The sequence below is a fragment of the Salvelinus alpinus genome, chromosome 3 (assembly GCF_045679555.1).
Source record: "Salvelinus alpinus chromosome 3, SLU_Salpinus.1, whole genome shotgun sequence".
NCBI classification, from domain to species: Eukaryota; Metazoa; Chordata; class Actinopteri; order Salmoniformes; family Salmonidae; genus Salvelinus; species Salvelinus alpinus.
In genome coordinates, this window is record NC_092088.1 from 54373307 (window position 1) to 54400498 (window position 27192).

The 27192-nt window shown below is 42.6% G+C and overlaps 1 protein-coding gene across 8 annotated transcripts in view; it reads left to right on the top strand.

The window, feature by feature from the left end:
- The window catches only part of LOC139570965 (protein bicaudal C homolog 1-B-like), a 78430-nt gene that overhangs the window by 33394 nt on the left and 17844 nt on the right, over positions 1 to 27192 (top strand). For 5 of the 8 annotated variants that reach the window (XM_071393343.1, XM_071393342.1, XM_071393345.1 and 2 more), the window contains 6 exons: positions 6981 to 7050; positions 16443 to 16522; positions 18941 to 19102; positions 23069 to 23122; positions 25372 to 25554; positions 26554 to 26805. In XM_071393343.1, the coding sequence (XP_071249444.1) occupies positions 6981 to 7050; positions 16443 to 16522; positions 18941 to 19102; positions 23069 to 23122; positions 25372 to 25554; positions 26554 to 26805 (801 nt within the window). The remainder of the gene's footprint in view (positions 1 to 6980; positions 7051 to 16442; positions 16523 to 18940; positions 19103 to 23068; positions 23123 to 25371; positions 25555 to 26553; positions 26806 to 27192) is intronic. The other 3 variants (XM_071393344.1, XM_071393349.1, XM_071393350.1) reach the window with 1 other exon arrangement.

Sequence of the window (27192 nt, forward strand, 5' to 3'; positions counted from 1 at the left end):
AGCCTAAATTAGTTTAGAAGTAACATTTTGCTTAATAAATCCCATAATAAGGAAGAGTAGCTGCAGCCGCTAATGGGGATCCATAATAAATACAAATAAGTTATATGGACTCACTGTGTGAAATAATAGTGTGTGACATGATTTTGAATGACTACCCCTTCCTCTGTGCCCCATACAGTACATACAACATCTGTAAGGTACCTCAGTCAAGTATTGGATTTCAAGCACAGATTCAACTACAAAGACCAGGGAGATTTTTAAAAGCCTCATAAAGAAGGGCAGTGATGGGTAACAATAACAAATCAGACATTAAATATCTCTTCAAGCATGGTCAAATTAATAATTATGCTGTGGATGATGTATTAAACCACCCAGGCACATCAAAGATGCAGTTGTCCTTCTGAATTGAGTTGCAGGACAGGAACAAAACTGCTTAGGGATGTCACCCGAGGCCATTTTTTAAACAGCTATGGCAGAGTTCAATGGCTGTGATGGGAGAAAACTGAGGATGGATCAACAACATTGTAGTGACTTTACCTTAATGACCTATATGACAGAGTGAAAAGAAGAATACAAATATTCCAAAACATGCATATGTATGCATTAAAATAAAAGGCACTAAAATAAAACTGCAAAAAAACACAACTTTTTGACCTAAATTCAAAGTCTTATGTTTGAGTCAAATCCAACACAACACATCACAGAGTAACTGCCTCCTTATTTTCAAGCATGGTGGTGGCTGCATCATGGTATGTGTAGGGCTGTGGCGGTCACGAAATTTCATCAGTCGGTGATTGTCAAGCAAATAGCTGTCGGTCTCACGGTAATTGACCGTTAATTAACATAAACACATTTAGCATTTTCTGGCTTCCACACATAGCCTACAAGCCACTGATGCAGATCTACATTTTAAAAAGTCTAATAAATCCATGTAATATAGCCTGCACCTTCACAATAAATCCATTCTTTATTTTCGACAGGTCTAAAGAAGCATGATATGAAGAAAATGTAGTCTATTTCAGAAGAACAGAATAGCATACTCTGAATTGTTCTTACGTTTGGTCCTGATCTGGCTATGCCAAATGGCTGTGGGCTACACTAGTTCAATTAGAGGGATGATAGAGTGCTGAGTACCAGGGAGTTATCTACTAATGACCATCAGCAGCATCACAGCTTGGAGAAGCCTAATTACCGTGACTAAACGGTCACATGGAATTTGACTGCCTTCATGACTGGTGACCGCCGGTGTGGCGGTAATACGGTCACAACAGCCCTAGGTATGAGTATTCTTGACATCTGCAAAGACTGGAGTTTTTTAAGATGAAAGAAACAGGATGGTTTAGCACAGACAAAATCCTAGGGGAAAACCTGTTTCAGTCTGCTTTTCACCAGATACTGGGAGAGGAATTCACCATCAGCAGGACAATAACCTACAACACAAAGCCAGATCTATACTGGAGTTGCTTACCAAGAAGACAGGGAATGTTCCTGAGTGGCCAAGCTACAGTTTTGACTTAAATCTGGTTGAAAATCTATGGCAAGACTTGAAAATGTCTATCTAGCCATGATCCCCAACATCTTAACAGAGCTTGAAGATTTTTAAAAAATCATAATGGGCAAATATTGCACAATGCAGGTGTGTAAAGCTCTTATGAGACTTACCCAAGAAGAATCACAGCTGTATTCGCTGCCAACGGTGATTCTAACATGTATTGGGGGGTGAAGACTTACCTAATCAAGGCGTATTAGGGTTTTATTTTTCCTTAATCTTTTAAAAATGTGAATTTTTCATCCACTTTGACATTCAAGTATTTTGTGTAGATCGTTGACAAAAAATTACTAAATCAATTTGAATCCCACTTTTTAACACAATAAAATGTGAAGAAATCCAAGGGGAGTGTAGACTTTCTACAGGCATTGTATACTCTCACAAAGCACATGTGACTGTTTTTGATGACATTCCCAAAATGACATCCAGTTCGATTTGGGTTATAGCACTACGTATGTATCTGACCCTCCTGCAAGATCCAATCAGTGTAATATGTAATGAAACTGATCACAATGCTAAATGTATGCATTACTTGAAAAGGGCACAGTAGCAGAAAGACTGAAGAGTGGAACGTTAAATGTATAGTTAACATAATTTGTGCAAATAGCTGACCCATTTGAGAGGTATTTGCTGGGCCCTTCATAAAAATAAACGCTATCCACCCTTAAAATGGTGTGTGGTCTGTCAGAAATCACTCCCATCTGTATGGCCTTGCCAAGAACCGCAACTATGGAAAGGAAGCAAGTTCCTGAACAAGACCCTATAGAGAAGAAATAGAGGGTGGCAAAAAATGTAATTGCCTGTAAAGTTTGGACTTAGGGAATCTATATAATTGCATATATCTATAAACATTTGGTTGTCAGTTTCATCACAATTATTTGACATCCCTTTAATAGGGTTTTGATCTGATTTGTATTAACTGGCTTTCCAAACATGCCTGGCCTTTACTGAGGCATACATTTCCTGATTGGATGCAACAAAGGGCAGTGATCATCTCATAACTTTTGTGTTGCATTGCATGTTGCTATGCTACAGCATACAATCCCTGTATCCATTGTATCATGTGATATCATATCTGATCATAGTCCATTCCCTGGCCTTTCCTGGAATGTGTCTAGTTTTGGAAATGTCTATTTTGGAAGAAATGCATAAATCTGCATACTGTAGTTGCTCTGGTGTACCTGAAGAATTTCAAAGCACCATAGAGAATAAAAAGGCGAGTTGTGTTTCTTCACCGGGACAAAATAATTTTGTGGAATTAAGCAGAAACCCCATTATTGGCCCATGAGACTGGTAAAATTGGGGAGGGAAAGAGCCAAAGGGGGGAGGGGCGCAGAGTAAAATTCCTGATGGATATGATGAACAAAATGTTCCAGAGATGTGTTTGTCATACTGTTGAGTGGGAGCACATAGTTTTGTTTATAGAGTGAAAGTCTACTACGGGGGTGGTTCATATAAAATGTATGATAATATGCTCACTTGTATCATGATGGAGAGAATGTGCTAAAAAGACAGTCTCTCTGATGCAGTGCTGGTGTGGAACGTTGGTAAAGGTGGGACTTATCATATATGTGGAATTTGGAAATCCCTGGGGCTAGATTGTAAAATGTTATTTACAGAGTCCTAGATTATTGGAGGTCAACTGTATACCATGTTGTCCTCATAGTTGGAAGCAAAACCGTTTCCACATTTTATTTGAACTGACTTGCCTAGTTAAATAAAGGTAAGGACAAATTCTTATTTACAATGACGGCCTAGGAACAGTGGGTTAACTGCCTTGTTCAGAGGCAGAACAACAGATTTTTACCTTGTCAGCTCGGGGATTCGATCTTGCAACCTTTCAGTTACTAGTCCAACGCTCTAACCACTAGGCTACCTGCCGCCTCCCACATGAAGTCCTAGCAGTTTAGAATCCTATACATCAGTATCTGTTCGATTCAGAAAACAAACTGCTCTATTCTGTTCGTTAGATAGGAAGTCCATCCAAAAATATGTAGATTTTTTTTTTCTTCACCCAAAAGACGACCTTCTTGGTTCTCTATTTTATTTGTATTATCTTGTGAAATGGTTAGAAGTGCCACAGCCAAGGGCTTTCATGAGAACTCTAGCTTGGCAGGGCTTTTCTTGCCATTAGACAAAGATAATATCCAAGACCAGTAACATGAGCCAAGGTCTTTAGTGAGAGAATGAAAAATGCAACTCAACAAGACACATTTGTTATACTGTAGGAATGGGTTTTATATCGTTGAAGCATTTTTTGGCTGCCAATACTGTAGTGGATTTGTTTTATTGGTTTCAATGAAGAATGCAGAGACATAGCAACTGGATTAAATTGAGACTTTTTTAATAAAGAAAATAGTAAGTCTTTTTTTTTTCTTCCAAAACCTATGTTTGTAAGGTTTGTGGATAGGCCCCACAATCAGTGATGCTACATAGCATAATTATGTGCTTGCATGGCAGTTCATCAGCCCATATGTGGTGTGTAAACAACGGGGATGGATAATTTAGCCTAACTCTGACCAGATATTTGAGTTATGTTGTATAGGCTACATTTTCAAAGGTTCAATAAATCTTATGTTTGCAATTTGAATTGACCAGAGCAGTCAAATGTGCTTATAAATAGATATAATCATTATTCATGTTTACATGGGGCCCTCTAATAACTGCAAAAATATTTATCCTCATCTTCATATTGTTGGCCCAAAGTAAGATTGTGAACTATTCTTTATGCTCCACTTCACTTTCCATATTTGTATTTTGATTATAGTATGTTTGAGACACTCAGTGATGCTTGAAGGGCCATCCACTCAACCATCAGTGGTCTTTAAGAGTGTGTCATACTGGAGTGAAAATGCACATGTTCAACTAGCACTGCCCAACAGGTGTTTCAGACTGGCTCTGGAAAGTCTGTCGGTCAGTTTGGAGGATGCCAAGCAGGCGTACACTTCCCAAACATATGGAAGAATTTTGACATTTCCTCTATGAATAATGTACTGGATTAAGATAGAAAATTGCAGAATGAAGGCTGTGTTCTTCATTGAAATAGTGTTCATTATCTAGGATTCAGCCACAATCTTTTTCTTGAGCGGTTGATCAGGGGGCCGGAACATAATTACGAATAATTTGTAGACTGCAAAAAAGCCCAAACTGATATAATATTTGACTAAAACAATCATTTCAAACCTTGCTTACATTTGTATATGATCACATACAGTCACGTGAAAAGGCATTTGTCCCTTTTCCCCACTCATATTTGATACTGAATTATCAGATCTTCAATTTATTTAAAAAACAAAGTTATGCAACACCCAATGTCCCTGTGTGAAAAGGTAAATGCCCCCTTACACTCAATAACTGGTTGTGCCACCTTTTAGCTGCAATGACTAAAACCAAACGCTTTCTGTAGTTGTTGATCAGTCTCTCACGTCGCTGTGGAGGATTTTTGTCCCACTCTTCCATGCAGAACTGCTGTAACTCAGCGACATTTGTGAGTTTTTAAGTATGAACTTCTCGTTTCAAGTCCTGCTACAACGTCTCAATTGGGATTAGGTCTGGACTTTGACTAGGCCATTCCAAAACTTCAAATGTGTTCATTTTAGCCATTTTAATGTAGACATGATTGTGTGTTTTGGATCATTGTCTTGCTGCGTGACCCAGCTGCGCTTCAGCTTCGGCTCCCAGATGGATGACCTGACATTCTCCTGTAGAAGTCTCTGATACGTTGGAGAATTCATGGTTCCTTCTATTTCATGGTTCCTTCTATTAAGGCAAGTCATCCAGGTTCTGAGGCAGCAAAGCATCCCCAAACCATCACACTACAACCACCATACTTGACTCTTGGTATGAGGTTCTTACAGTGGAATGCAGTTTGGTTTTCGCCAGGCATGATGGGACCCACGTCATCCAAAAAGTTATACTTTTGAATCATCTGTCCATAGAATATTCTTCCAAAGGTCTTGATGATCATCCAGGTGCTTTTTGGAAAACTTTGGATGACATGGGCTCCATTATGCCAAAAACCAAACATACTTTTACCACCATGTGAAGTTCATCGTAACTTATTTCATCTTGAGCCTAATAAACTGCATGCTTTCCTGAGTCGTAGTGAGAGGACCACAAAACATATCATTGCGTGAATCTAAGTTCCCATCAGGTCTGTCATTACATTTTTTTATTAGACTTTATTCACATAACCAGGTTTCCATCCAAACTTTTTATCGACATGGACATCTGCTCAAAGCATATTGTCTCTCTCTGCATGGGTTCCCATGTGAGGTTTGGAGGTCCTTGCATAACCACTGGAGTCAATGAAGAACATGGAGCAGCTTCATACTGTATGAGGGAACATTCATAGGGTGCTCACGTGTCCAAGACAGTCTGAGTTCATTCCTTTTCCACCTAAAAACACGAGCCCCTGGTACGCGTTAAAACAAATAATCACGACAGGACCTTTGTGAAAACAAGGAAATTGAAGGACAAGGACAGATCTCTGTGTTTTGGAGATGGATGGTTTTCTGAGATTTTAGTTTCTAATGTAAACCACCAGTCAGCAGGTCTCCATTAGGCGATGCAGATGGTTCATGTTTCTCATGGCTGAACTGTTTGATCCCCAGTCTATGTTCAGGAAGTTATGTGACGGTGAGCGGCCTCATGAGCGTGTGGACGATGCCTGTAGTACCTCAGAATAACACACTCTTTCCTCTCTGACTTTTTTTTTTTTTGCTCTTTCTTTTTTTGTTTCACATTCATGCATATGCTCCTGGTTACGATGGGTAGCTTTGTCAAAGGGCTCTCACATAGATTGCAGCTGACACTTTTCACGTGTTCCTAAGCCAACAACACCCAGTCCACTTTCAGAAAATATGGAGATGTTGGCTTTTTTTGTCACAGAGTACATTTGTTTCAGTAAGCTTATATCAAAAGCCATGTTTTCGCTGGATCATACCATTTCTGGTTGATTTCTCCCCAAAATGTGTAGATCGTAGACCTCTCTTCATAGGTGCGTGCTCTCCAAAGTCAGCATGGCAAGAGGTTTGAGGAGGTGTAGGGCAGTAGAGGCAATGAGGCATTGTCCAAAGTTTAGACAAGCCTCGAGCCACATTCAATCAGCCATAAACACAGCAGACGTGTGAATTTTTCTGGCTAGTGCTTACTAGAACGTGGTCCTCATTTATACTGTTTATTTGAAGTGAGGCAGGATTTCTGTTATGTTTAAAATGACACGTGTTAAGATTTGTATATATCAATGTGTACCAAGTTATCTGTCATGTAAAATTGGTCATTTAAACGGACTACAGTATAGGCAGTCTCAAGAAGAAGCATTATGGTGTTATTGTTTTCCTGATCTCCATTTTTGTTCAGTATATTAAACATAGATATGTAATGACACTTTCTTTTTCCTTTTATTGAATATGACCAATATCTGTTTCAGGTCATGGATGAAACCAAAACACAGATAGCGTGGCCTTCCAAATTGAAGATCGGAGCCAAGTCCAAAAAAGGTGAATGTTGTCTGTTTTGATTCTACAACAACAGTTCAGTGGTGGTTATATCAAAAGTAACAGAACATCCTTCTTGTTAACTGCTCTACATTTGACTCCAATGTTGCTTTTTCATTACCGGATGTAAGTCTTAAGTTTTGTTTTTGGAAGATATTTGCTGATGTCTGTACATGAAGACTATAAATCAGTTAATTTGCAATGACAACATAGGTTTGTTAGTTTTAGCGCTGAATGACCCCCCTAAGTCATTTTTATAATCGAGAAGAATCAGTGTTTTATTTTTAACTGAAAGAATGTGCTTAGTGAAGTAATCAGTGGTGGAAAAAGTACTCCTTTGTCATACTTGAGTAAAGATGCCATAATAGAAAATGACTCAAGTAAAAGTGAAAGTCACCCAGTAAAATACTACTAGAGTAAAAGTATCTGGTTTTAAATGTACTTAGGTACAGTGGTAGAAAAAGTACTCAATTGTCATACTTGAGTAAAAGTTATACACCAAATGTCTTGTTTTTTAAATTTTATTTATGGACAGACGGGCACACTCTGACACTTGGACATAATTTACAAATGCAGTATTTGTGTTTAGTGAGTCTGCCAGATCAGAGGCAGTAGGGATGACACAGTTATAGGTGCATGAATTGTACCATATTGCTGCCCTGCCTGAGCATTTGAAATGTAACGAGTACTTTTGGGTGTCGGGGAAAGTACATATTTTCTTTAGGAATGTAGTGGAGAAAAAGTTGTCAAAAATATCATAAGTAAAGCACAGATACTATTTTTTTTTAAATATTTTTATTTTATTTTTAATTTAATTATCCCCTTTTCTCCCCAATTTTTCGTGGTATCCAATCGCTAGTAATTACTATCTTGTCTCATCGCTACAACTCCCGTACGGGCTCGGGAGAGATGAAGGTCGAAAGCCATGCGTCCTCCGAAGCACAACCCAACCAAGCCGCACTGCTTCTTAACACAGCGCGCCTCCAACCCGGAAGCCAGCCACACCAATGTGTCGGAGGAAACACCGTGCACCCGCCCCCCTCGGTTAGTGTGCACTGCGCCCGGCCCGCCACAGGAGTCGCTGGAGCGCGATGAGACAAGGATATCCCTACCGGCCAAACCCTCCCTAACCCGGACGACGCTATGCCAATTGTGCGTCGCCCCACGGACCTCCCGGTCGCGGCCGGCTGCGACAGAGCCTGGGCGCAAACCCAGAGACTCTGGTGGCGCAGCTAGCACTGCGATGCAGTGCTCTAGACCACTGCGCCACCCGGGAGGCCCCGTACAGATACTATTTAAGTTAAAATACTTAAGTACTTAAAGTACTACTTTTAAGTACTTTACACCACTGGAAGTAATTATAGAGGGGACATGTATATCAAAGTCGCAGCAGCATTCATCGTTTCACCACTTACTTTAAAAACATTTATGTTTAAAGATGAAAGCTTCTACTTTTCTCTCTGGTCAGTAATTTCAGAGTTTGCCATTCTGGTCAGAATTTGCACCAATTTGTGAGTTTGTACGAGGGATGTTGAGTTAGGAGTTATCTGCATGTAATGTCTGAGAAGTTCCAGTGCACTGCCAATAAAATACTACTGCTATTTAAAGCTTGTTTGGGGGGGGGGGGGGTGGTTTCGACATGCCCCCTTTGTTGACCCCAATGGAATGCCAGTGTGCATGAAGATGTGAAATCCCAAAACAACTTCCTGAACTTGACCCAGAAGTTGAAGTTTACACTGGAATGTTTTTAGGGCTGACCCCATTTAGTCGATTGTTTCGTCAATAGGCTGTTGGTCGACCCAGATTTTTTTGTTGTCAAGTGTATATATATGTTTTTAAATGATGGCACATGAGACACCTGTCTGATTCACGCCTGTCTCAGTGGACTAATCCATTGTGAAGGCCGCAGGGATGGCACACCAGTATCACCAGTAGTACATTTACCGTTAATTCCCATAATTTCGAATCATCAATGTTTATTTGGTTACTGTAATTTCTGTTAGTGCATTCAATATATTATTATTACCGTCTTACCGTTGTCATTGTACTGTAGGAGTGGACACGTCGTTTGCAGAGCGCACAACCTAGGCTATAAGTTTTGGTTTATTTCATTCCATTTACAATTTGTCAATGTGTTCATTGTCTTTTTGTTTGGAGCGCTCCTGTCCATCTGGAGTAAGGACACGCACCTGATTACGCATATAACTAGGCCTAGGCTACCTGGCCTGCTCACAAATGTAGGCCTATAAATGTGCCCATTTGAGGATCTGATACTATTTCTGATTGTCTTAACTCACCATCACTGTGGAGCTTTTCAAAGTATTTTTTCTTTGCCTCAAACAGCAAGTCAACAAAGCCCGTTTTTATATCCATTGAGAAAGGCTACATTGTAAACTATTGTCAATTTGAAAAGTCTTCATGCTCTGATTTGGTGGAAAGATCATAAAATAGTCCTACCTGATTACTTCGTATCCCTTGCGCAAATAGCTTACAGCTGTGTGTCCGAGCTCACTGGCAGGGAAACTGAGGGCCCAGCATATTTTATAGAATGTTGCAAGTTTGCTAGCATGAGCTTTGGGCTGCACCAATTAATACAATAGTTAATACAATGTTTCAAGTTCCTTGCAGACAGGCCATGCTTAGCTAATGTGATTTAATGGGTATTTATTTTTATCAGGATATTTTCAACCTGCTGGCTGCAATGTTTTTATTTGTTGGCTTTATGTAGACTAATTTACATGTTGGCAATGGCAATAGAAGTTTATTTTAGATTTGTATCGTTTTCATTTCGATAATTTTTATTGACATCACATTGATTTTGAGATATGAAGACTTTATTAAATGAAATGTAACTGTTGCACGAAAATGTGCATATGAAAATAATAACTGGCATGTAGAAATGGTACAATATTGGCACTCCAAATGGAAAAGTTTGCAGAACGAGGAGGGTCGGGAACAGATTTTTGTTCTTCTGGTTAGGCTATATTGATCTCGGCTCCCTCCCTCTAGTAATTTGTGTGTCTTCATTTTTAATCGCAGTGCTTAAAGCATTAGACAAACTCAGTAGCCTACAAATAGTTGATTTTATTGAAACACAGGTTGTGTTGTGTCTATGTAACCAGTGTGAAATGGCTAGCTAGTTAGCGGGGTGCGCTAATATCGTTTTCAATCGGTGAAGTCACTTGCTCTTGAGACCTTGAACTAGTGGTTTCCCTTGCTCTGCAAAAGCCGCGGGGCTTTTGTGGAGCGATAGGTAACGATGCTTCGTGGGAGGCAGTTGTTGTGTGCAGAGGGTCCCTGGTTCGAGCCCAGGTAGGGGCGGAAGCAAAACTGTTATATCTATATATTGAAAAATAAACGTTTTTAAAATGTTCACCAATCGATTGGTTGAAAGAACAGACCACTCTCGCTCGACTAAGATTTCTTTGAGTCGGGGACAGCCCTAAATCTTTTTAACAGCTCTTCTACTCCTAGTCAACCTCTTAAGCTCATTCACATTGGAAGAACAGTTTGTCCATTTATATTCAGCCCTATGATTTGTTGGCTATCAGCCTTTTAGTTTTATATATTCCAAAAGGAGGGGTATGAACAATGTCCAATAATCTCTTCCAGTTATCTCATGGGTGTATGCACTGCATTTTTGTGCATTTGGAGGAAAAAATACATGTATTTGTGACCCTTTCTGCTTAACAGCTAGAGGGGAGAGAGTACTCTGTCTTCTAGGTACTGTAATCAACCCTGACATCTACCCACAATGACTGGATATCGTACACCTGTGAGTTTGAGCTGAGGTTAGCCATCAACACAACTACAGGAGACAAATTATGGGTACCCATGCCATTCTGCTTCTCCATTACGTTTAAATTTGAATCACCAGCTATCTGAAATTCAATCATTTTTAAATTGGGGGTTGTCAAAACTCAAACTATTTGTACCACTTTCTGGAATCATGAATATTCTGTCAGTGATTCATAGGAGAAACAGTATCTTAGGCTAATATTACACTTTACCAGAACATTTCACCATGAGAATAAATGGTCACTGTCCTTACACATTTATGTATGACCAGTGGGAAATGCTCTAACTATCCATCTTGAATTGACAGCATTGTAATGTATTTAACTCTTCTTTCCTACATTGTTTTATACTAGGTGTTACCCAAATGAACGATCAACTTCCTTCTGTAGAGAATATATGGTATAGTAAGCTTATCTGTGGTATTACAACAGTAGTCTATCAATTGTTCATTAATGACATCCAGGTATGAAAATGGAAGACTTCATTCATGGGTAGCTTTTTAAACACCGTTTTGCCCTTTATTCCTACACTCCACACATAGCCACAGAGTGGTGACTTGTCATACAGCGCCTTCAGAAAGTATTCATACCCCTTGATTTATTCCACATTTTGTTGTTACAGCCTGAATTCAGTAGGGATTAAATCGTTTTTTTCTCACCCATCTACACACACTATTTGACTTGGTGGGAGATTTTTCGACGTGCCCTTGGGCAGGGTGCTTGACCCTGGTTGTTTTAATATTCAATCAACATTATAAAAAAGTAAAGGGGTTTGAATACTTTATGAAGGCACTGTATACACCTGTAAAAAGTTGTCAATATAAAAAACGATAGAGCATATCCGCAGCGCCTAGGTCAGACCAAGCCTTGTGATCAAGACAAAAGAAAGTATTTGGCCTACTCATTATGAAGTTGCGCAGCGAAATGTCACGCAACATACATCAGAACAACATTTGAAATGGCTACATACAGATTAGTCAACCTCCACACACTTAGGGAGGGTGAGTGTGGGGTTTGCTCAGGTAAGCTAAGTTTCTTGACAAATGAATACTATAAATCTCTCTTCGCGATGATATGACAAATTAAATGTTTCCAAGTTCGCGAAGCAGTGTTTACAATGTCTATGCACGTGTATAACGCTTGGCGCCATTCCTCTCCTGCTGAAGTGGACTATGGTCATGCTTGCACTTAAAGTTTAGGAAAACATATTCGTGTCCTGCCAGAGTGCTCAAAGGCAACACGTAGCCCAATCAAAGGTATAAGTGTAAATATGGCTTTATTCTCTTCTAATCAACACTACTCGGGGGAGTAGTCTAGATTCATGGCATTCGGTCAAGGCGCACGCTCTTTACACGCGGAAATCATGTTGAAAATGTTTCGCTTTTCGGGACAGCAGCACAACGATTAAACAGATATCAACTTCCAACTTTTTACGTTGGTTCAGCCCCCATTCTTTCCCCAATCTTTCTTTGTCATTTTGCGGATATTTTAAAAAGGTGTACCTTGAGCCAAATTCACTTAATTCCAAGCTTTTGAATGGTACTTTAGGGAAATGGGAGGCGAAAGAAACGTCCACCTGTTTAGGCGAGGTGCTGGCTAGCGGAGTAGAAAAGAAGAGAGCCGCATACTCTAGCAGCTCAGATGCAATAATTGAATAACCCAATATCCAACGCTTCGACAGACAAGCTGTCTTCTTCAGGGTATAATGACAAACACTGCGGGTCACTAGTTTTATATAGTGTCAAAGGGCACACACAAGTGTATGTAATCATAGCCGGATGTGGCCTGATATCATTGGTTAATTATAGATATAAAAATAACATACAAAAAGCGTGAATGATCGCATATGATCATAGATACAATTTGGCTACATAGGCCTACAAACATTTACAATGAATAGCAGAATCACAAGAATGGCTTCAGATCAAAGTCTACGTTGAGACCGAAGGGGGTAAGGGTCTTTAAATTACAGATCCAGGCAGCCTCTCGTTTTAACAATAAATTGTCAAGGTCACCACCTCTCCTAGGGAGGGTGACATGTTCAATGCCGATATAACATAGGGACAAAATCGAGTGGTTTGCTCCACTTTAGGCAAGCAGCACAAGTCCTCCCCCTACACAGATGAGATCCTTCTGACTTAGATAAATTGGATGGTAGTTATCTTGCCTTTCCAAAGTTTTAGAATCACAGGCCAACTCTCAGCTAATAACTTCTGAAACTTCCTATTCTGTTTTAAATGTGTACCAGTCAGGTTTTATTTGTTCAAAAGTCTGCTATATGTGTTCTAGATGATGTGTTAACTTACATTTCTTAGATCATAAAAAAACTTTGTGCTGCCTTATTTATAGACCTTTCCAAGGCTTATGACATTGTTTACCATTATGCTCTAATTCAAAGGCTGGCTCAAATAGGCCTGGATCGGGCTTCTTGCAAGTGTTTGAGAGTTATCTGTCAGATAGGACACAATGCGTGTTTTCTGATGGTGCCAAGTCTAGTTTCCTGTATATTGCTAAATGTGTACTGCAGGGGTTGGTATTGGGACCTGTTCGCTTTACTATTTATATAAATAATATTGGTCTATCTATTAAGTCTGTATGCAGACTACACTGTTATGTATGCCATTGCCCCAACTATTGACCATGCTATGTTTGAGCTGCAATCTGACTTTGTTGCCTTACAGAAAGCCCTGGTTGGTTTTAAACGTGTACTTAATGCGGGCAAGACTAAATATATGCATTCTAATTCTCGCAAAAAAAAATTGCTGGTCTACATATTTATTCATTGCATTGTTCTCTCAACGATCGGATTCCCACCTATAAATATCTGGGCGTTTGGATTGAAAAAGATTTTCTGTTTTAAAAAGCATACGAATGAGCTAGTTAAAAAGCTACGATTTTAAAGTGGGCTTATTTTTTAGAAATAGATCTTGCCTCTCCCTAAATAGCAGGAAGCAGATTGTACAGTCAACTTTCCTGCCAGGTCTTGACTATGGTGACACCATTTACCAGATTGCAGCAGCCACTACTCTTAAACCTTTGGATGCTGTCTACCATAGCGCCCTTTGATTTATCACAGGTGACAGTTTTAATGCTCACCACTCTGTCCTGTATCAAAAGGTTGGCTGCTCCTCATTAAAGTCCTGTACATCACTTCATTATTCCCTTTTTGTTTACAAAGCAAAATATGTCTAAGAATAACCACTTAGAAGTTGGTTAATGTAGATGCTTTTGAGACTGAGAAAAATGTTTTGGCATGTGGGAAGAGTGACTTTTGGGAAATGGCAGTTAAAGGGGCAATCTGCAGTTGCTACATCCATTTTTGGTTGCTAAATATTTCGTCAGGGCAAATCAAGCAAATCTGACATTTTTAAGTGGAAATCACAAATTGTAGAAGCCGTATTTAACCTCTAATACACTACAAGTTTGCATTTCCTGCAGTGCAGGAAAATGATCAGCAACAAAAGAGAGATCAAGCTTTTTACCGAAACAGGGTGAGGGAAAATACTTCATTGTTTCAGCTGCGGTGATTGCTGCTTTAAAGACCAAGTACAATGGATTTACACTACCAAACGCGAAACACCTATTAGACTCAATCAGTCACCATCTCTTCAAAGTAAGTTACTAATTAATGTATGTAGTCCAGTTTGTTACATTCTATGAAATTATGGATGCATGTCCATTTAAAAGTGGTTACAATTCCTGAAAGTTTGACAGTAGTATAAAACTTAAAACTAGTAAAATAAATGTATATTTAACTTTTTGACACTTATTTTTTTCTTCTTGAAAATACTCCTATTAATGGACCAAAATACCCCGCAAAAAAATCAAAATGGATAAGTAGATGCAAAAATGATATTTTAGCCTGTGGTGCCTGGCTTTAAATAATGGAAACCCATTCTGGAAAAAGTCATTAGCGTTTACGGTAGGCAGAGGGGGGTCAAATGTTTTCTTTTGTGTCAAGTGTCAACTTCCAAGACCTTTCTTCTCAGCTGTCATATTGTATGTATTTCTGAGTGTTTTGTGTGCCAAATTAAGACTTAAGGTGTTCATTTTCTATTCCACAATCAATCATAAGCGTACACGCGTCACACTTAAACAATGTGGGGGTGTTTAACATCACACATAGCAACACTAATTTAGCCCCCTAATGTAATGAGTGCCAGATGGGTAGGGGAGCGGAAGGCCAACACCCTCTGCTGGTCTCTAGTCACAGCTGTGTGTTTGGAACGTTTCCTGAAACCAAAGCTGTGAGGGTCTTTTCTAATACTGCTGTGTTTTTACTTTGTTTTTCTGTCTCAGACGGCACCCACTCCTATCGTGATGTAACCCATTGTGGACTTGAGAGGCTTTTGGGTTGTTTTTGTGGGGAACAAAATATCGTCTCACAGCTGTTTTTTCACCCTTCTGTGATCTCACCTCAGCGTTGAAGCCACGAAGGTCCCATGTCACACTGACGAGATCCACACAGCCTTCCACTGCTCCCACAATCCCCCCCATAGGCCCGTAAAACGTGGAGCACAGAGGCTCCTAAACGCTTCCCTGCAGCAGCATTCCAGAGCCTAGCCAACCCAGATCTCTCCTCAGTGGGGATCAGGGCCAGTTCATGTGCTTTCCCCTTACTTTTTGTTTTGTGACTCTTTAAAAAAATTAAAAAATAATCTTACCTTTATTTAACTAGGCAAGTCAGTTAAGAACAAATTCTTATTTTCAATGACGGCCTAGGAACTGCCTTGTTCAAGGGCAGAACGACAGATTTTTACCTTGTCAGCGCCGGGATTCCATCTTGCAACCTTTCGGTTACTAGTCCAACGCTCTAACCACTAGGCTACCTGCCGCCCCAAACTCTACGGAGAGTTTCTGTTTGGTTTCTGTAATTGGAGTTTGTTGTGGTGTTAGGCCTATACAGCGCAGTATAACACACTGTTCTGTATCTTTCAGTGATTACCTACATTTCCATGTACTATTCTGTTTAACAGTATAGGCTTTTATCTGCATTTTCCTGCTCAACAGCTCTAAAATCTCTAAACCCAACAAATGTCAATAGGTAAAAAAATGTCCGTAAGTAAACTCTAAATAGAAATATTTTCTTCTGTAGGGGTACAGTAAATCTGAGCTATTTGTGGGGGGAGGGGGATTCTTGGAAGGAGCTTAACTGACTTCCTGCCCCTCCATACAGTCAACACAGGGGGCTCCTAGGACCTGGCTCGCCGCACGGCCAAATGGACTCTACAGTCATGAGCATTGAGCATACTTCCAGCTGTTTTTATCGACACAAGATAGTTAAACGGAAACGCACCCTAGCAGGCAGTTGTTGTGTCTATTTTCTATGCAAACTTTCTAAATGTCGGGGGGGGGGGATTACACATTTGATCCAACATTGCTGTGTAACAGCCCATAATGAGAGTTGGCACATCTGAAATTAGCATTTACCTCAACAGTGTTTTGTCTGATGTCATAATCATGAATGCCATCAATGCATTCTCCTGATGTATAGTCTTGGGAAAAGGTGATAATATAATCTCTTCATAACCTCTTTCTGTCTCCTTTTGTTCTCTCCGTACCTCAATCTCAACCTCTCCATCACGTCTCTCCCTTCAGATCCGCACATTAAGGTTTGTGGAAAGAGAGACAATGTGAGGGAAGCCAAAGACCGAATCATGTCAGTCCTCGACACAAAGGTGCGTATGAATGATGGAAAGGTGTTTGTTTTGTTCTCATGGCAACACCAACACTGACATCGGTAATTTATCAACTAGGGGATGGTAGTCACAGATGTATCCAGTGAGTGTCTCTGGCTGTCATTTCATGCTCTAGGAAACCTTGGTTTACTTCCTAATTGGTTCTGTTTCAATTTGAGTGGCTTGGTAACACACTGAGAAACGGAGTGATGGAGGCAAAGTGAGATGGATGGAGAGTAAGGGGCCCTGTGGATCTCACCGAGGTGGCAGGGGTCCACCATTTTAGAAAATAACTCCCTTCCACATCTTTCCCAGTCCATTTTCCCTCTCTCTCACACCTTATTTGGCTCACTCACTCCATCTCCAACAGAGTTCAAATGACAGGCGGCTTTCTCAGACGTGTGATATGAATTGCCACCAAGATGGCCAGTACTTAATTTCCTGAGTGTGTATTGGCTCGGCATGGTGCATATCCTGTCTCTATGGCAACCAACATCCACAACATCCAAAATGGGCACACCATAGCACCCCCTGTGGGCAGGTTTTATCCTAACACTCTAAACAAGTATTTTCTCTGCAGTCACACATGATTGCCTACATAAAGGGGATACCTAGTCAGTTGTCCAACTGAATGTATTCACATATTGCACCCCAATGAGTTCAACATGAAACAACCATGATTAGTCGGCATTCTATAGCAATGGATTTGTCGAATGAAACTTTTTGAAATATTTAACATACTTTTAGGCTCATCTGCTTTAGCTCTCTGTGTAATTAGCCATCTGAAAGGGTTTATGTTTGATATGATTGGTTATAGTCCTCATGCCTCTCTAAGTGGAGCTTCTCATGGTGGAACCATCTGCCTGGCAGTGGTGTCGGACCAGAGCCAGGGTCTTGGTGGAAGAGATGCATCCTATTTGTCTTCGGCTTATTACGCGAGGGGCATTCAAGATGTGTCAATATTCACAATATTGCCATGGTTTACATATATGTGGTATTGAATATTTATCCATGTAAGATTTCTATCGTATCATTCACTAATTATTATTAAGTACATTGTCTGGCAGGCCATGCTTAAGATGAGTGTCTCCCCCTCCTTCCTCTCCTCCAGCAGACTAACAGGGTAACCCTTAAGATGGTCTCCCCCTCCTTCCTCTCCTCCAGCAAACTAACAGGGTAACCCTTAAGATGAGTGTCTCCCTCTCGTCCAGCAGACTAACAGGGTAACCCTTAAGATGAGTGTCTCCCTCTCGTCCAGCAGACTAACAGGGTAACCCTTAAGATGAGTGTCTCCCTCTCGTCCAGCAGACTAACAGGGTAACCCTTAAGATGAGTGTCTCCCTCTCGTCCAGCAGACTAACAGGGTAACCCTTAAGATGAGTGTCTCCCTCTCGTCCAGCAGACTAACAGGGTAACCCTTAAGATGAGTGTCTCCCTCTCGTCCAGCAGACTAACAGGGTAACCCTTAAGATGAGTGTCTCCCTCTCGTCCAGCAGACTAACAGGGTAACCCTTAAGATGAGTGTCTCCCTCTCGTCCAGCAGACTAACAGGGTAACCCTTAAGATGAGTGTCTCCCTCTCGTCCAGCAGACTAACAGGGTAACCCTTAAGATGAGTGTCTCCCCCTCCTTCCTCTCCTCCAGCAAACTAACAGGGTAACCCTTAAGATGAGTGTCTCCCCCTCCTTCCTCTCCTCCAGCAAACTAACAGGGTAACCCTTAAGATGGTCTCCCCCTCCTTCCTCTCCTCCAGCAAACTAACAGGGTATCCCTTAAGATGAGTGTCTCCCCCTCCTTCCTCTCCTCCAGCAAACTAACAGGGTAACCCTTAAGATGGTCTCCCCCTCCTTCCTCTCCTCCAGCAAACTAACAGGGTAACCCTTAAGATGAGTGTCTCCCTCTCCTTCCTCTCCTCCAGCAGACTAACAGGGTAACCCTTAAGATGAGTGTCTCCCCCTTCTTCCTCTCCTCCAGCAGACTAACAGGGTAACCCTTAAGATGAGTGTCTCCCCCTCCTTCCTCTCCTCCAGCAAACTAACAGGGTATCCCTTAAGATGAGTGTCTCCCCCTCCTTCCTCTCCTCCAGCAAACTAACAGGGTAACCCTTAAGATGAGTGTCTCCCCCTCCTTCCTCTCCTCCAGCAGACTAACAGGGTAACCCTTAAGATGGTCTCCCCCTTCTTCCTCTCCTCCAGCAGACTAACAAGGTAACCCTTAAGATGAGTGTCTCCCCCTTCTTCTTCTCCTCCAGCAGACTAACAGGGTAACCCTTAAGAGGAGTGTCTCCCCCTTCTTCCTCTCCTCCAGCAGACTAACAGGGTAACCCTTAAGATGAGTGTCTCCCCCTTCTTCCTCTCCTCCAGCAGACGAACAGGGTAACCCTTAAGATGAGTGTCTCCTCCTTCTTCCTCTCCTCCAGCAGACTAACAGGGTAACCCTTAAGATGGACGTGTCCCACACAGAGCACTCCCACGTCATCGGCAAGGGAGGCAACAACATCAAGAAGGTGATGGAGGACACGGGTTGCCACATCCACTTCCCCGACTCCAACCGCAACAATCAGGCGGAGAAGAGCAACCAGGTACGGAGAGATACACCACTGTATATGTACAATTAACAATGTACACAGGATCTGATAGACTGAGCGACTGAGACTGAGACTGGGGCGGGGGGGTATGCCTTATGATTAACGAGACGTGGTGTGATCATCATAACAACACACAGGAACTCAAGTCATTCTGTTCACCTGATCTAGAACTCCTCACAATCAAATGTCGACCGCATTATCTACCAAGGGAATTCTCTTCGATCATAATCACAGCCGTATATATTCCCCCCCAAGCAGACACATCGATGGCCCTGAACGAACTTTATCTGACTCTTTGTAAACTGGAAACCACACACCCTGAGGCTGCATTCATCGTAGCTGGGGATTTTAACAAGGCTAATCTAAAAACAAAACTCCCTAAATTCTATCAGCATATCGATTGTGCTACCAGGGCTGGTAAAACCCTGGATCATTGTTATACTAACTTCCGCGACGCATATAAGGCCCTCCCCCGCCCTCCTTTCGGAAAAGCTGACCACGACTCCATTTTGTTGATTCCAGCCTACAAACAGAAACTAAAACAACAAGCTCCCGCGCTCAGGTCTGTTCAACGCTGGTCCGACCAATCTGATTCCACGCTTCAAGACTGCTTCGATCACGCGGATTGGAATATGTTCCGCATTGCGTCCAACAACAACATTGACGAATATGCTGATTCGGTGAGCGAGTTCATTAGGAAGTGCATTGACGATGTCGTACCCACAGCAACGATTAAAACATTCCCAAACCAGAAACCGTGGATTGACGGCAGCATTCGCGTGAAACTGAAAGCGCGAACCACTGCTTTTAACCAGGGCAAGGTGACCGGAAACATGACCGAATACAAACAGTGTAGCTATTCTCTCCGCAAGGCAATCAAACAGGCTAAGTCCCAGTACAGAGACAAAATAGAGTCGCAATTCAACAGCTCAGACACAAGAGGTATGTGGCAGGGTCTACAGTCTATCACGGATTACAAAAAGAAAACCAGCCCCGTCGCGGACCAGGATGTCTTGCTCCCAGACAGGCTAAATAACTTTTTTGCCCGCTTTGAGGACAATACAGTGCCACTGACACGGCCCGCTACCAAAACCTGCGGGCTCTCCTTCACTGCAGCCGAGGTGAGTAAAACATTTAAACGTGTTAACCCTCGCAAGGCTGCAGGCCCAGACGGCATTCCCAGCCGCGTCCTCAGAGCATGCGCAGACCAGCTGGCTGGTGTGTTTACGGACATATTCAATCAATCCTTATCCCAGTCTGCTGTTCCCACATGCTTCAAGAGGGCCACCATTGTTCCTGTTCCCAAGAAAGCTAAGGTAACTGAGCTAAACGACTACCGCCCCGTAGCACTCACTTCCGTCATCATGAAGTGCTTTGAGAGACTAGTCAAGGACCATATCACCTCCACCCTACCGGACACCCTAGACCCACTCCAATTTGCTTACCGACCCAATAGGTCCACAGACGACGCAATCGCAACCACACTGCACACTGCCCTAACCCATCTGGACAAGAGGAATACCTATGTGAGAATGCTGTTCATCGATTACAGCTCAGCATTTAACACCATAGTACCCTCCAAACTCGTCATCAAGCTCGAGACCCTGGGTCTCGACCCCGCCCTGTGCAACTGGGTCCTGGACTTCCTGACGGGCCGCCCCCAGGTGGTGAGGGTAGGTAACAACATCTCCACCCCGCTGATCCTCAACACCGGGGCCCCACAAGGGTGCGTTCTGAGCCCTCTCCTGTACTCCCTGTTCACCCACGACTGCGTGGCCATGCACGCCTCCAACTCAATCATCAAGTTTGCGGATGACACTACAGTGGTAGGCTTGATTACCAACAACGACGAGACGGCCTACAGGGAGGAGGTGAGGGCCCTCGGAGTGTGGTGTCAGGAAAATAACCTCACACTCAACGTCAACAAAACAAAGGAGATGATTGTGGACTTCAGGAAACAGCAGAGGGAGCACCCCCCTATCCACATCGACGGGTCAGTAGTGGAGAAGGTGGAAAGTTTTAAGTTCCTCGGTGTACACATCACGGACTAACTGAATTGGTCCACCCACACAGACAGCGTTGTGAAGAAGGCGCAGCAGCGCCTCTTCAACCTCAGGAGGCTGAAGAAATTCGGCTTGTCACCAAAAGCACTCACAAACTTCTACAGATGCACAATCGAGAGCATCCTGTCGGGCTGTATCACCGCCTGGTACGGCAACTGCTCCGCCCACAACCGTAAGGCTCTCCAGAGGGTAGTGAGGTCTGCAGAACGCATCACCGGGGGCAAACTACCTACCCTCCAGGACACCTACACCACCCGATGTCACAGGAAGGCCATAAAGATCATCAAGGACAACAACCACCCAAGCCACTGCCTGTTCACCCCGCTATCATCCAGAAGGCGAGGTCAGTACAGGTGCATCAAAGCAGGGACCGAGAGACTGAAAAACAGCTTCTATCTCAAGGCCATCAGACTGTTAAACAGCCACCACTAACATTTAGCGGCCGCTGCCAACATACTGACTCAACTCCAGCCACTTTAAAAATGGGAATTGATGGAAATTATGTAAAAATGTACCACTAGCCACTTTAAACAATGCCACTTAATATAATGTTTACATACCCTACATTACCCATCTCATATGTATATGTATATACTGTACTCTATATCATCTACTGCATCTTGCCATCTTTATGTAATACATGTACCACTAGCCACTTTAAACTATGCCACTTTATGTTTACATACCCTACAGTACTCATCTCATATGTATATACCGTACTCTATACCATCTACTGCATCTTGCCTATGCCGTTCTGTACCATCACTCATTCATATATCTTTATGTACATATTCTTTATCCCTTTACACTTGTGTGTATAAGGTAGTAGTTGTGGAATTGTTAGGTTAGATTACTTGTTGTTATTACTGCATTGTCGGAACTAGAAGCACAAGCATTTCGCTACACTCGCATTAACATCTGCTAACCATGTGTATGTGACTAATAAAGTTTGATTTGATTTGAATACGAATGAATGTGCTGTGTCATCATTAACCACATTTGTGTGGGACTGTCAAAGGTTCTCTATTTGCACAGGCTTTATTCACCTGTATTTACTATTTTAACCACATATGAAACTGGTTTGTTATCAATTGAGTATGTCCCATTTGTTAGTTGCTAGAGTGGCTTTAAATGACCATGTTGCTGTAATTGGTTGTTTTGATTGGCTGTGCCGTAGGAAGCCAGTGTGTTTGGGCTGGATTGGATAGACAAGCAGTTGGAAGCGGCTGTAATTTCCATTTACATACACCTCTGGAGGAGGCAAGCTGCCAATCTCTTCGCATGTGTCATGCAATCACACACCAAACTTTGCAAGCTATCCCTTACCTTAAACACCTTGTACCTCAAACCCAGTGTGTGGGCATGCATTTGCGTGAGGAGGAAGTGCTGACCCAAACTAGATGGTAACAGCTGGTCTCAAATACTGAGGCTTAATTTGTTCAGAAGTGCTGATTAAAGTTGGCAGAAGTTATGGTTATTTGGGTCAGCGCTTGCCTTACTCCATTATGGTGAGTTACAGATGAAAGGCTTGAAAAGGAAGAGAGGAGGAGAGAGATTACCGCTCCACTGGCAGGATATCTAATGAAGGCATTTATCTCCTTTTTAGATTTCTGTCGCAATTATTTTAATTGCAGGCACGCATTCAGGATGTGAAGTGTTGAAAGGCAATTTTTGAAATTACGGGTTGGGGTTTTTAAATATGGTAAAAGCCTACAAACCATTTTTCTCTTCATGATGTTATTCTGATTGGGTTTTGATAAAAACATAACATAAGCTATGGAAATTAGAATGACCGGACCAAATGGAAATACATTTTTTTTCCAGTTTTAGATTCCAGTTTTGATGTAACCGTAATAGCTAAACTATAACAATGACTTCTGTCGCTCCTTCTGAACAGGTGTCCATTGCAGGTCAGCCAGGAGGGGTAGAGGCAGCTCGCGCCAAAATCAGGGTAAGTTGGATGTCATTTCTATGAAGGTCTCTGAGGTCTGAACTATAGAACTCGGAACAGGCTGTTATATTGTAAGCCTGTGTCACTACAGTCATCCTTTGGTTGTCCTATAACTGCATGTGATAGCTGTGGAGCCTGTGATCTCGGAGGTAATGCTCTGGCCGTAGCCCATGTGGCACAGGGCACATAGGAAACAGTTCAAACCCAGCACACAGTGCGTCTGGCCTTGTAGAGTGTGCTCGGCTCGCCTCAGATTCGGCTCCAGCTCAGAGGGCGGTGGGCCATTCCGCTCGTGTGAGCCTCTGCTGTCCAGACCTTCCTTGTGTTTCGCCGCCATCACAATTCTTCACACGCATGTGCTTTTTTTCCAAGTGTACCAAGACAAATAAGCTCAGTGAGAGAGGAAAGAAAGAGGGAGAAGAAAGTAGAGCGCAAGAGTGCGAGCACACGTGATTGTGTTTTCACAGACAACAGGGAGCAACCGAGTTCATGCACTTCCTTGATTAAAAAAAGTTAACCAATTGAATTTAGAAGTAATGTTTGAGCATACCATTGTTGTAGGAAGGGGTTTAGAAAATAAGCTGTAATAGCGACATGAATCCTCTCCTCCCAAAGCCAAACACTAGCAGCCATACTCCACCAGTCCACCCAATCACTCAGCAACCCTCTTTTCAAACAGCAGCCCAGCTACTGCCCACTACCCAAACCTGTACACTGGACTTACTCATACCACTTAGTACAACTACTCACCAACCATAGGACATCTGTACAGCCACCCCACATACAGTATTAACACCTGCCCAGCGACCCTCCACTCCTTCACCCAAATACAAGCCCTACTTTGTTTCGCACTGATATCCATGTTGGCTGCCATAAGAAATGAATGAAAAGGAACAAATCACTGTCAGTTGCCACTTTGATATAAACCTTTCATAGTTTGTTTGCTCCGGATCTGCCTCTGTACTGTTTGGGTTAAAAGTAAATGGTCCTGGGTGGCCTCACCCCTCTCTGCCTGTGACCAAAACAGTGATTGGATGGGTTTTTACCTTCGCTATAGTTTGTTTGTGCCAGGTCTTTGTTAGAGCTGTTTTGAAGGGAAGGATAAAGTTGAGTTGTACTGCAGCCCTTGAAGACGTGATGGTGTATGATGAAAGTTTTAGTCTGTAGCTTTGTCCGTGATTTATGTAGTCGTTATACAGTCTTTATACAATATTTGCCTTTCTGCCCTTGTCTGCAGAAGTCACGCACACCTTCAGATTGAATAAATATGAAGCTTAAAGTTGCCAGGAAGACCTGTTTTAAAAAGCTTATGTCAGCTCTGTCTGAGCCATTCTTCATTCATAGCCTGGTCGGGCCGTACTGTTTGTCCTCTCTGTGTTTCCCTTCTCACTGACCTAAATATCTCTGCCTTAACAGTGGAACCCCTGAAATGTGATATAAAAGTAGGCCCAGAAACATATGGGATTAATCATGGGCTCATTTCTTTGGTCAGTGTAATTCATGCTGTTTGCCCTTCTCTGGCAGCCTAAGCTATGGCGCACTGCCCAAGACGGAGTGTTTGGATAAGTGTGTGCGTGCGCGTACACGAGTAGACTTAAGTGTATGTATGAACTTTTTGGCAAAATCTGGCCTCTCCAGGCTGTTTGAATGACTTCTATGATTTGAGTGATGGGGTCCACTTTTAGTCAGGTCTCTTCTCTTTGATGGCGTGACTTGATGTATGATTTAGTGACTTAACCTTAACATTTACAGTCTGAATATCAACAGACCGTCTAGGAGCAGACATGATCTGCTACTACAGCATTGTACTGTATGTTTAATCGGTTCCTAATGGAAGTGTGCTGTAGCATGTGCCTGATGAAGGGCGTAACGCGTTAGGTCCCTTCTGAGTATTGGCACAGTTCAACCCGTTGTGATAGACACCAAGGGGTTTTATTGAGTTAAAACATTTCTATGCCGTGTTTGGCCACAACCCAGCTGAAGTGGGACATGTTATGTCTGTGTAGATGTGCACATGCGTACCCTATGTTAAGAGATGTGTTTTCACTCTTATGTCTTTACTGTTTCACTATTCAAATGGACTCTGTTACTTACTACAGGGCATTTGTGTAAAGATCGCAAAAGAATAGTATGATGATGGTAATAGCAAGATGGCAATAACTGTATGCATGTCTCGCTCTCTCTCTACCTCCCTCTTTGTAATTCTATCTCACAATCTTTATCTTTGTCTATTCGTCGATCTCTCTCAGGAGCTGCTCCCTCTAGTTTTGTCGTTTGAGTTGCCGGCCATCGTGCAGCCTGACCCAGGCTCCCCCACAGTGCAGCACATCTCCCAGACCTACAACCTAACCGTATCCTTCAAGCCCCCCACACGTCTCTACGGGACCACCGGAGTGGTCCGCGGCTCCCAGAACAACTCTAGTGCCGTCAAGGTGAGGCCTGGCCACACCCAACACATCTACCCACCAACACACCACACTACTTACAGAATAACAGGGGTTGGGGCTTTGTGGTTAGAAAAGTGGACTGCTGTGACCAGAGGGTTGCTTGGTCAGCTCCCTAGTGGGAATTACAGTACTGTTGCTTTTAAAGCCAAGCACTGTTCTCTAACCCATGAGCAAGTAAATCTCCCTCCTGAGTAAATGTCTAATATAAGTCGTCTGGAGCGCCCTCTTCCTCTCCCCTTCCTCCACCCTGGGCATAAGAGCTATGGCTGGTGCCTAGAGCCTTTCATTCCAACATCCCAGGACCCCCCCCCCCCCCCCCCCACCTACCGCTGACCCACCCTCACTATGGCCTTCAGTACAACCCAGCCTAGGGGGAGTTGAGTTAGTGGATGGGTAGAGGGTTCCTTTTGACTTGGGATGCTGGCCAGATCGGGGCTGGGGTTTTGGGGGAGTATGTATGCTATGTGGTTGGAGATCTTGCTCTGTGAAAGGGGTCTGCCAAGACCACTGTGGATTGCTGTGCTGGCCTCAGTGGCTGAAGGCTGGAGTTCCATTGGAAGTCCTTCCAATTCCTCCAGTGATTGTTTGCAGAGGAGGCAGGGAATCCAACAATTCTGTCGGCTGCCTGGTGAAATGGAAAAACAGTGGTTTACTTTGGTGTAAACTATGGTTGAAATGTTGTTTCACTAGCTCGAATAAATATTGCTCTTGGGAGAAGCAAACAGACTGGACAATTTTCATTGGTTTTTCTTCCTGCTCTTCTGCCACATTTGGATGTGCAAATTAATCTAATTTTAGCTGTGTTTTTTTCCTTGCCCCAGAGGGTAACTTTAGTAGATAGTTCTATCCACACAGTCACTCACTCACCTTTGAGCATTTGTCCACACACTGAAAGATTATTTTTCTTATCCTAGTCAAAATATTACTAGATGCTGCAGATTTACTGATTGAATTGATAGATTTGTGATTTTCTTCTCATCCCAGAGGGGCACTGCCATGCTGCTGGAGCACCTGGCGGGAAGCCTTGCCAGTGCCATCTCAGTCAGTACCCACCTGGACATCGCCCCTCAGCACCACCTCTTCATGATGGGCCGTAACGGCAGCAACATCAAACACATCACCCAGAGAACAGGAGCCCAGATCCACTTCCCCGACCCTAACAGCCCCCAGAAGAAATCTACTGTCTACATCCAGGGCACCATCGAGTCTGTCTGCCTGGCGCGCCAGTACCTCATGGTATGTGTCCATGCATGGTTTGTATAGATTAGAATAATTGCCTTGTTTCTGTTGGAAAATTACCCTGCATATGGATTTTTGTTGATTTAAACCACAGTTTTATTTTGTTTTGTCTCTGACCAAGGCACTTTATCAGCTATGTGGGTTGCAAATGTGTAAAATGTTGGTCATTTAATTGTCTTTTGGGTAAAAAAACTTTTTGACATCCTGCTTAAACGTTAACCATAATATAGAGCAGCTATGCTAGCCAGTGTTGCCGTTCTTTGTCTGTGGCGTCAGTCTTAACCAAAGTAGAAAAATTTAAAGTTGTTTTGTAAACTTAACTTTTCCCTGTCTGGAAGTGGGACACACAAGAAGAGGCCCCTTTGGGCATTTGACAAGGAGATG